This window comes from Diorhabda sublineata, chromosome 11, assembly GCF_026230105.1.
Source record: "Diorhabda sublineata isolate icDioSubl1.1 chromosome 11, icDioSubl1.1, whole genome shotgun sequence".
Taxonomy (NCBI): domain Eukaryota; kingdom Metazoa; phylum Arthropoda; class Insecta; order Coleoptera; family Chrysomelidae; genus Diorhabda; species Diorhabda sublineata.
The window spans coordinates 5,478,513-5,490,812 of NC_079484.1; the positions used below are offsets into that span (position 1 = coordinate 5,478,513).

The 12,300-nt window shown below is 31.6% G+C and overlaps 1 protein-coding gene across 3 annotated transcripts in view; it reads right to left on the reverse strand.

Annotated features, from left to right (window-relative positions):
• LOC130450248 (dual specificity tyrosine-phosphorylation-regulated kinase 4) overlaps positions 1-12,300 on the reverse strand; it is a 150,482-nt gene that overhangs the window by 64,304 nt on the left and 73,878 nt on the right. The window contains exon 1 of one of the 3 annotated variants that reach the window (XM_056788538.1): positions 6,384-6,601. The exons of 1 other annotated variant lie outside the window; for it this stretch is intronic. In XM_056788538.1, the coding sequence (XP_056644516.1) occupies positions 6,384-6,452 (69 nt within the window). In that variant the 5' untranslated portion in view covers positions 6,453-6,601. Of the gene's footprint in view, positions 1-6,368; positions 6,602-12,300 lie in introns of those variants that run through there. One more of the 3 variants, XM_056788537.1, reaches the window with a different exon arrangement.

Here is a 12,300-nt window from a genome sequence, read left to right on the forward strand (position 1 = left end):
GTGGCTGATGAGCAATTTCCTTAATTATCTTATCAAGCTCACATTAAGTTGGCTTCGGAAACTTCACCTTTACTTTTGAAAAGGATTTGATGAAGTTCAAATAAAAATTTGTTCGCGTGTTTGCGAATTTACTAACAAACAACGAATCAATGTGAAGCAAGAAATGAAATAAAATATTTTCACTATTCGGAGAGTCAGCTTAAGAGATATTATCTATTTATAAACTCAATAATCATCATAGTAGACCCACAACACATTGACCAATGTAAGAATAATTTATTTTTAGATGAACATATCGCACAATATGTCATTGTTCTTATTTAATTAATTTCAACTCGATGTTTAATTGCATTCCGTATTTTTTTCTCATTTGCATGGAATCTTTCATTGTTAGTTTCATTATAACATTTTTATTTTAAATTGTTTGCAGCTGTATCTTCGATTATTTGTAATGAATGACCGTTCGTTTCATAACCATTTCACAAGAGTAGCAATATCACAATAAAATGCTGATTTCTATAGCAATGAATGGGTATTAGACAGTACCAGTTTCATTTTTTCTAACAGTATTCAAAATGCAATACGCTAATTTGCTAGGAATTAACTAGGCGTGCTGGTTTTCTACTAGTTTCAATTATTTATTCCAGAAATTAAAATTTACAAGATCTATCCTAAAAGCTTTGATATTTTACTGAATATTTCTGTCGACCCCAATAAAAGTTCCAGAATATTCGATTGAAAAGAATAATAATCTATCTTGCTTTACTAAACTGTCCCCCCTTTCAGAAAAATTTCGTTTAAAATGACTGTACACCACTAATAACATTTTTAGATGACGCCATCTGAAAGTTGTTCGTTCTGTAGTCATTACATACAAAACACTTTCGGAACGCTCTGGAGTAGACAACTCAACAGTTTCACTTCGATCATTTTACATAACCTCAAATTTTTAATTTTCTGAATAGACTTTCAGTCCTTGGCATACAAATAACTATTGTTGATCTCATAAATTGCAATCTTTTACTTGCTATATCCACTCGACGATCACGATAAGCCCCCCTTAGGAAATCAAACCACATGATGTCCTCTATAGCTTTATCTTACTATCATTAGGACTTCGTAAGTATTTGACCTGAACCAACCTCTAGTTTTTTCTAGAATAGGCTCTTAAGAGTCAAACAAGTCCTCTGTAGCCTCATCACAGTACGAACAAGATTTTGTACGTGTCTGACCTACCCAACTGCATCTTCAACGAGATTTCTTGTACCGAAACCGATGCTTTCTTTCACTTTAAAGAAATGTCACAAACAATCTTTCTTGGAACCGCTAATTTTTCCTGGAAACTAGATCGTCTCTAATAGCCGTCATAGAATTTCCGTACAAATTTTTTTGGAAACGTCGTTCCAATTTGCCCATTTTATACTTTTTCTGTAACTGTAAACTATGTATGGTTACGACTTTGCACAATCCAAATTATTTCAAAATCGATCTAAAGTAGCAGCACGTCCAATAGATTCACACTTTAATCTAGGTCTTATCCACCCGTCCGCAATTTTCTTATCTTCGTTATTAATTCCATAAAAAAAAGATCAACTGGAACTCTATACTTAAAATTTGATGTTGTTCTAAATTCTGACCAGTTTTTTGACCACCTCTTGTTATGCTATGGCAAACCCAAGGCCCTAGTACATTCTCTTGAGTTTATTCAAACATTCCCATTCCCAATAAGTTTTAGCTGGTAATTCGATTTGATTCTTTCAAAACATATCTTAGCAATAAAAAACATCTACTGAGATATGAAACAAAATTTGATGAGTAATAATTTTGAATTTCCTGTAAAGATATTTATAAATTTATTCCATATTATGGATAACATCAACAGTTACGAACAAATAAAAAATTAATAAATTTGTTTTATTTCTACGTAGGCATTAATATCCCATTCAATTATTCCAGTTGATTTATGTAATTAATTTCTTTTCTAGGTGTGTTTTACTACTGTCAAATTATAATTTTAAATGGAGTCAAAATGTTTAACCAACAGAAAGATAATTTTATGCGAACATTTCTTTTTTATTTCGGAGATTTAATACTTGCTTTCTCCTTAGTTGGGCTGATTTTTTTTTGAGCTAAGTCATTCTCGTTACTATTGCAAATCCGTATGACCGATCTTTGTAGGATATACTGATTGATTGAATTATTATGGAACCGTTATGGTAAAGTATGAATAATTAACTATCCCATAACGGCATAAAGAGTTTTCAACTGTTTTATAATGCTTAATGGTAAACTCTCAAGACAACAACAAACCGCGAGAAATGCTGGATTTAAAGCCAAAGTATATATAAAAGCTGATATCTCTCAACTAATCAAGGGAACAGGTTTTTAAGTCCAGATTTAGACAGAGAATATCTGTTTATACTCGTAGAAGAAATGGTGACTGATAGCTTCCTTACAACATAAAACCTCAACAAATTCTAGAGGAAGGTCTATCATTTTGTAGGGTGCAATATCAGGGCTCACACAGTATGACTAGAGGATCGTCGACACTGTTCAAAGGTGCAGTACAGAGATTTTAGAGCCACCCAATTACTTTGAGTTAATGCCTGAAAACGCACGTTCCGTGTCGTTGTTATCTATTGAGCATATGTGGGACAATATTTACAGAAGGGTGAGATTCATAGATTTGATACCAAGTAACCCTCTACAACAGCAAGAGGTGTCAATGACTGAGTGGTACTTAGAGGACTTGATTAGAGTTGGAGAAGGCAACAAAGGTTATTAAATTTAATTTAATTAGATCTACAAGAAATATTTTGTTCTATATTTCACGATTTCTGAATACCTTTAACTGACATGTATACAGGTTGTTTCAAAAAAACCAATTACACACATTTTTTACGATTTTGCCGCAACTACTGGCAACATTGTATTTGAATTTTATACGAATATATTTTGGAAGCTGATACATGCAATGAATTTGTTTTAATGCCTGACACTCATAGAGGGCGCTAGTTCCACGGTTCCGTCGGGCGCATTTAATCTGTGAGAACCAAGTTTCAGTGTTTCACAACAGAGAGCAGAGCTTCCAGCTATCTACCCTCATTGCCGACCCTACTCCCACTTTAGATCCAGTACGTTCTACGATGCCGTCAGAGAAGGTTGGCAAAAAGGCGGGAACGTTTTAACCCCCAGAACCCAGACTACCTGGCAGCCATCCATGAATTATTATTTAATGAAGAAGACGTGCTGGAAAATGAAGATAATGGAGACGAATCTGATGCCGACGCATAAGAAGATGAATGCTGTACTGATGTTTGTTTTGGTGAAGATAAAATTACGAAAGGATCAAAAAAAAACCCAAAACCCGGGTAACACGAGCAAGCCATAATGATTTGATGCATTTGCGTGTGATAGGGCAAGCACGAAATGCTTTTTCTCCGTTAGAATGCTGGAAATGCATTATGTCGGAGGAAATGATAAACATGATTGTGAATTACAGAAACATATTTATTGAAAGCAAATAAATATGGCTGTCCATATAATTATATTTAATGAAAATACTTAACAGACTGAAGCTTTCATTAAGCCGCAATTTTATTTGAACTTGAGTGGCCCAATAATATTGTTTCTTTATTACAATGAAATTTACTGCATGTTTGTGTACTTGATCTCTCAGATGAATCACATTGTGCCTGTCAGAGGGTTAAACATCATTTAACTTTACACCAAAAAAGCACCCTCGATAAAACTCGATACTGACTTATTAATTAAACAAAGAATCACAAGATAAAATCGTATGACCGAGGAGGCCAATGAATCGGAGCTTCTTCAACGCCCTTAATCTTGAATACAGATGGCGTTACGAAAATTTTTTAGTGAGCAAACCCCAAATATTTTTCAGTTTTCTATCTATCCTAGAGGTGGGATCACCTTTTATTGAAGCACCTTGTATAATACATTACTTTTATTATATTTTACCAAAATCTCACTTTTTATGGTCGCTTACGATTATATAAAAGTTTATTGATATTAATATAATTTTTCTGAGAAAACAACCTCCACAAGTATCTTTCCGATCTCGTGAAATAAATATGTATGTATCAGTAATTTGAATAAAACATCTGAACTATAATTAACTTATTTTTATTTTTGATTGCTACCATAAAAAGAAACTAGTTTTTTTTTGAATTTTTAGCTAGTACTAGGAATAGAAATAAGTTGGAGGGAGATAATTTTTTATAACATGATTGAAGCAGCTGGATTCGAATTTGAAATTGAATTTAGTTTAATTAATGTAAAGTATTAAGTATAAATTTCTTTAATTTCTTATTTCTTAGACCTTTTGATATATTAATGAATCTAAATGTTCTTGATTTTAGGTCTCTTCTGTTTTACAATTAGTTGTTTTTGATAATTTTTTAAAAAAGATACATTTTGACTTTTCTTTGAGACTTCTATAGATCAACTTCATCTTGAATATCAAAATAAGGATGAAATCAACTTAGAACTTTGTTCTAATAAGAAAAATCAATTAAATTCTTTGTAGTTAATTTAATGAATGCATTAATAGTATCAAGTATTTTAATACTAACGATTTTCAAAGAAACAAATCAAGAGAACTTTTCACAAGATTTTTTTGATTAAACGAGAATAGGACCGTCTCGTATAAAGCCCTAGAGAAAATATCATAATATTTGATCATTCATCATTAATTTAAATGTTTGTTATTCAACCCAAATTAAACGAACACCTTTATACGGTTGTGTGAAACCAAATGTTGCAGAAATACGACACTTACGGTTTAATACCAACTGATGGGATTAATTACATTGATCTAGTTGATGTAACCATCTAAGATTACGGATAACGTTATACATAAGTGTGTGAAACTTTGTCAATCGAAATTAATTGTTTACAGCTTTATGGTGGGAATTAAATTGACGAGGTTTGATCAGAAGATACCGTAAATAAATTTTTATAGTATTAGAAAATGAGTCCTCAGTTTATTAATTTAGAGAAGAGTATTAAAAACTTTTTTCTGATCCATGTCTCCATGATCATTTGGGCCTACTATCACATGTTTATAGAAATTACAAAATCTAACCGATTCTCAAATATGAAGAGGGGAATTATTTGAAACATTTCATTAAACAAGTGCCAAAGATGTTGACTAAATGATGAAATTTATCTATAATAACAATTTACAAACTTCAGAGAGAGGTTCGTTGGTTTTGTTTGGATGGATTTTTTAGGTTTGACTCCGATATAGGAATTATTCCTGTGCAGGGCTGGTGTTGTTGTGAAAAGACAAAAGAAGAAACAAAAAAGGAACGCAGATACAAAAAGAAAAACGTTGCTTCTCAGATATTGAGGATCTTTTTTTCGCTATTTTTTTTATTTAAGATGAAATAACTTTGGGGAGATTTTTCGTCTTCAAAAACAGATGAAAATGTAACATAGGACTAATGAAACGTTTACGAAACAGTGTAAGAAGGAAAAACCCTTCGAAACGGTCAATAAACGTTATTTCTTATCTTATCAATTATTAACATCTGTTTTATTCACTAGATTTAGCGCCGTGTGACTCTATTCGACAAAATGGTTTTGAAACTAATCCTGACATTTCAAATAAATCTTTCAGAGATATTTCTCCCTATGGAATCAACCCTGGGATGAGTGCACTGGTATTTAAATGCAGTATTTCGATTGGAAATCAATTTAAATTTTAAAATGAATGATTTTTAATCTTTTAATAACACATTCTACGCGATTTCGTTGAAAAAATCGAATGAAAATATATTAGCTTAAGGTCTACGTTAATAAAACACCCTGTATGGTATATATGAAATGATTCACTTTTTGTTAAATGGTTTTTTAGGTTAGAAAGTTATAATGAATATTTGTTAATTAATCACTTAATATAACTAATTAGTTCTTAATGAATTATGAGATTGAACGTTTTTAATTTTTTTCAACCAAAATATTTAATTAAGAAAATACGGTAAATTTATAAAATATTCCATTCATCAAAATACGATTTCTATTATTAATAAATGAAAGTAGTTTTATTAGATGTAGTCATAATTGATATCAAGATTGGATTTTGCAATACTTGCATTTTGAATATGTTTCAATGTATACTAGTAGTATAATAGTATGACGTATTTATTCCACTTGATTACGAAATGTATGAGACTTGATAACACGATAAACGAACAATATATATTTGAATAGATAATAATTGAAATTCCAATCAAACAAAAGGGATATTATCCTTTTGATTGCGCCAGTTTCAGTGTCAACAATATTAAAATTGAATCATGCAAACATCTATAAAAACATGAATTATTTTGCTACAAACTAACAATGCAATAATATACCGGATCCTCTCCATTACTGGTCAAACCGCGCGACCCCCGGCTACAGGGGTAGGTGTGGTAGGCGCACATCTAAAAAATTCAGATCCTCTTTGAAGAGGTTTCAACTTTCGTATATGGAGTTAACCCCATCTCCACCGTGCTTACACTCACACTCGTTGGGGATGGTTTAACGGGTGGGGAGGGGTTGCACCTCGCCTACTGAGATTATGTCGCGAACTGAGAGAAGTAGCCGCGATGCTGGGATCCAAAGGTCTGGCTCGGTTCGCTTGTCGATCAATAAACGAGAACAGGCTTGAATTTAGGAGGTACGTCCACAAAATTGATAACATAAAGACAAGAAAAACTTTCTATAATGAAATTCTATATATATAAAACAAATATCGTAATTTTATTACAGATCAAGTACAGTGCGATATGAATGGATCAAATTATTTTCAAATTTCAGAAAATGGAACATAAAATTTTAACTTATTCGGGAATGACATCGAATACAATGGAAATAATAATCTAGAATTAGTTACTTGAAAAAGAAAGAGAAAACAAAGTCTGAGTCAGCGGTAGCTTTATGAGGAGGATGTCTATGTCGACTTAGTAATCATTTTAGGATTTTCAGGACCATTTTTAACATTGAACAGTATAAAGGAAATGCAAACGAGATTATTAGGTTAGAAACATAATGAAGACTACTGGGTTTTTCAGTTCAATAATTATTAAGAAAAATAGTATAGTGAGACATTATCGTATCCATTTCAAGTTTAAGAATCCACCATCTGCAAATAATATCTACTCACTTTGATTCAAAACACATGATGCACTTAATACACGCTTTCTTATTCAGTCAAAACAGTATAACTTGACAATATAAATTCATAGCTTCAAACCAACATTATAAACCAAGTGAAATGTCTTAGCACAAAATTGTTGTGTCTCATTTGAAATCAAATTACTCCTTATTATACCTCTTCGCTTGTCTGAACTCATTTTGCGATTGAAGCTATTCGGTATAATGTTAAATTAAAGACATTTTGAACTAGTTGACAATGGCGTGAATGTGACCTTTAAAGAAAAGTAATTGCGGCGCTTTAATCTTTAATTTGAGTGCAGATAGATTTAAAGTGAATTGGTTCACCAGAAACAAGGTCAAACAAGTATAATTTGAATAATTATGCTCTGTATGAAGCAAAAAGTGGAATAAAATGAGAGAAGCGTCCGGAGAGTGAAGAAATTATAAAAATGATGAAATACTGTAAAATATCATTATATAATTTATATTGAACCGATGAAATCCGTAAAATTCGCATATTGTCCATATTGTATGATAATTTTGTTGCTACGAATCATATCAAAATATTTTGAAACTAGGAAATGCACATAAATATATTTGGAAATAGTTCTCGCAGTTTTGTATACAAATTTTAAGTTAAAATTTTGGAAAATAGCCAAAATATTGAAATATTGGGAGCACAACATGAATGTGAAAATTTTGAAATATAACCAAAAAATGTCTTATGAATAGTTTAACAGAGAATAAATCCATACTAAAATAAAGAAATTGTTGATTAAAGAAAAGTGAGCTGAGTCATTATTAATGGAAAGAAAATTTTTCATACTTTAGTAAAAATATCTCAGAGTGTTTGCAAAAAATTACTAAATTTTTACTCTGGTGTTTGCGTGATGTAGACACATGGCAGACATTTTGTTTATCGGCCATTTTAAATATAATTAGTGTGAATATACGTATAGTCTGTCTCTATATGTCTCAGGGCCTGTATGTATTAAAAATTGGATCATTGCAGCAAAGAACCTATTAAAAAGAATAACTAATCATAAAGGCTCAAAACGTGACAGCATTTCCCTCAATATTCTGTAATTTTTTGATCTCTTATTAATTAAAAGTGCACTAGGAAAATTTTAATTTGAATTTACTGAATTCTTTCGACAAAAAACTAACGAATTTTGGTCGAAATGTTGATATAGTATATTAACTACTATACTAACATTAATGGTCAGTTTTGATTAGTGTTGATAATTGCAAACCACAATACTGAAACGGTTCATTTAAAACTAATTAAATTTTGCATCGCCGTCTAGTCAAGGTGAAGTTTTTTGTCTTTTCGGTTTGTGCGATTTCTCGTGTTTTTGTTCTTTCCGTTTTGATTTGCAAACAGACTTTTAAAAGAATATTAATCGTTATTCTAATATTAACAAAACCATAATTGTTTGAGTACTAGGCAAGTATACGAGATTTCCGAAATGTGATGGCCAGCAGGGCGCTCACACGACAAGTACGCGAGCGCGAACATTTACTTTAAAATCTTATTTCTTAATGTGGTCATTAACGAATCTTTTTTCTTTTATCCAGATTATTCATAACACACTGGACAGATATGTTATCATAAGAATACAATTCTCTTCCTCGCATCATTAACTTCATTACGATTTTTATAGTTTTTATGTTTAGCCATCAAAATGATTCCATTTCAATTTAATAAAAAACAAATAAAACGTTTGTTCTTCTGCTAAGTCTTGAGCACTATGAATAGTCACAGTATAAGCCAATTATTTGCATTTCGTCAGAGCGCCTCTACAAATATGTACTTGACAAGTGTACGAATAATCCTGATTCCAACGAGTGACAAATTATTGTATAAGTAACGAGATTAATCGCCAAGTACACTAGTCGTTTGAACCCGGCTTTAGGTTTGTTCCAGCAGTATGCTCTGATCATATTTCGCTCTACGCTTTTCTCTACGAACGACTTTTTTATAATCTCTAACCAACACGTACCCAACACTGTTGGAACCTCCTTTAATTGAAGTAGAGATGTTTGTTTAGATCGTGTTGACTACTTGAAATTAAACAGTTATACTGAATCAAGCACATAGGTCAAATTATATTGAATGAAAGTAAATAATATATAAAAAATTTTTTTCTGGTCATCACACACAACTTGAAATGAAAATTTACTTATCGTCTTGAAACTGATGTTAACTTTGTGATTGTATGAGGTTTCATTATTGAATAGTTAAACTGTTACCTATGTGTCATTTTTGGACCTCTCTCTCCTCACCAATTCTTCTAGTATATTCACTTTCATAATTCTATTTAGTTTCATTAGACAATTCATCTCCACTACCGACTAAATACTTCATCTCTATCTTAAAAATATTTTACGAAATGTTCCAAAACAATCGCTTTAAATTATTTTTAAACAAGTTCAATTTGTTGCTTGACGTAAAACTTTTTGTTCACTAATTGAAATTGATACTGTTAGAACGCGATTTTCATATCGCTCATGGTCAAGTAGTTACCGACAGTCTGGTGGTTTAAAACCAATATTTTTTGTTGCTTTCTTGCTTACTTGTGATGAATGATTTTTGAAAGTCCCAGTTTTCTTATTAATGAATAATTTCTATTGAAAAATAGAAATACCAGGGATAGAAAATCATATGGCGTCCAAATCTCAAACCGAAAAAGATATAAGGAGATTTTCGGTTTCAAAGTATTGTGTAATCACGTGTTTTATAATTTTAAATTGAATGAAAAAACTTGCACGTTACTTTGTAAAAAACTCTGACATAATATATCGTGACGGTTTGAGCCAATTTAATTTCAAATCCCCATTAATAATAACTACTTATTTGGGAGACGCTTCTACGAGGAAGACATTTCAAGGTTATGGTCAGTATTTTGAATATAAATATACATAGACAAAAAAAGCAAGTACTAACTATTGATATTAAAAAAAAAAAACTAATAATTGTTGTCATTAATTTCTATCAATACACCAATTATATCATTAATTATAGAACTCATAGATTGATTGATATTTCTATTGGTAGTTTGTTTTATTTTTATAGTAATATTCAAAATGAGCTACAAAAAATAGTCTACACAGATACTGAGAACTTTTCTTCAGAAAAATTCCGCAAGACATTTTTTAAATACAACTCTTCAACGGTTTTTTAGTGTAGAATTATCGGTCAATTGTCAACTTTTTTCCTTATTTCTTCCATTATTAGGAAACTAGGTTAGATTAGAGTACTCAGATCATAACCGATTTTCTATATCTTCCCTTGCAAGAAATCCTTGTTTATTGGATTGTACTAAAAATGAAAATAACGATTGAGAAGTTAATGCTAAAAATTCTGTAAATGCGTCGAGAAATGGTTCTTATTTCCATGAGTTATTAACTAAAATATCTCTACTAGAGATATTGCCAATATTTACGGATTGATAGACCTTCTAAAGAACCATCATATTGTATCTTTTCATTTTCTTTTTAATGCCTAACAGCTTGCCATGGTCCAGTTGTTTCCTCGGCTTGGTCTTTCCCGATGAAATCTACCAGCTTTCTTAGCTGAATATTGGTGTGGATCGTCCGCTCTTCGAATGTTCTTTTAGAGGTATCTAACCTACTTTTCTGTATCTTATTCTGGTCCCACTGGGTGCAGATATATCAAGAAGCGTTGATAGTCTTTTAGGCTTGGAGCTATTTTACCAATTAACAAAATTCAAAATAACGTAAAGTTTTTGTATATATTCACTTTTCTGTTTTACTTGTCTCAGAATTCTTTTTTGGAAATCTATATCTTTCTAATATTATCTTTATTTATAACTTTATTAAATATACAATATCAACTAACATCGTTTGTTTATTGCGGTTCTATATAATAAATAGACGTGCTTATATTATCTCGCTGTTGAACGATGACATAATTTTACAATCAATTTAATCCACTATATTTGGGTCATCTCCCGAGATCCGGTCCTAGATCTTTCAGTTCTCTCGCGCATGGCACACCAGTTTCGCATCTGATACCTCACGTTACCCTTTATAAAGCTTTCGCATTACAAAAGAGAGTGAAGAGGAGGTGTATACATACAGGGTTAAGACAAATATTTCCGGATATAGATTTATTTCCATTGAAATTTTTTGTCCACATGAAAATATTCGGAAAATCAGAAGAGAATTTTATCGAGTGATACTCAAGAATAGAAAAAAGCCAATAAATGAGTACATAAAGAACACAAAAATCACTATGGAAAAATGGGAGAGGTATTTTAGAGAACTCTATGATTCAACAACAACAAATTCATCAACAGAGAACTTACATCAAGATGAGGAACAAATTGAGGGATGTACCATATCTTTGGAGAAAAAGCTCAAGGTGTTGAAGAAATATAAAACGAGATAATCAAGTATGGAGGTACCACGTTATAGGAGAAACTACGGATTATTATCAATAAAATACTTGACACCAAGAGTATACCATTAGAACGGAAAGAAAGAAACGACCGACAAACTTATCGTGGTATTAGGCAGAACAAAAACTTTTCACTAAATTTTTAGCGAAAGAAGTGATGTCATCTGGTATCTCTGAGCAGGGATTCAGAAAGAAAAGGTTTGTTATAGATGCTATTCTTAATAAGACAACCTATATGTGCTTCATCGATCTCACCCAAGCATTTGATACGTTACGATTGAGGAATGTAACAACTGTACTAAAGAGAAGGAAGTTTCACCCCAATATAATAAAAGTAATCGAAGACCTGAACACCGATAATCACACTTATCAGACAAGGAGACAGCCTCAGCCCGATCTTGTTCAGCATCATAATGGATGATATTATAAACGAAGTAAAGCAAACTGGAAGAGGATACCGGATGGGAAACAAAGAAATAAAAATAGTATGTTATGCTGATGACGCAGTGATCAGCTCAGAAGACGAAGATAACTTACAAAGACTACTGTATAGGTTTGAACAAATAGCGAAAGCTTTTAACATGCAAATATCCCTGAAGAAAGCCAAGTGATGTCATTCAAATATCTGGGAGCGAAGATAACAAGTAATAGAAATCTTAAGAATGAAGTGAAAGCTCAAACAATCAAATCGTCATTAATATCAGAGTACA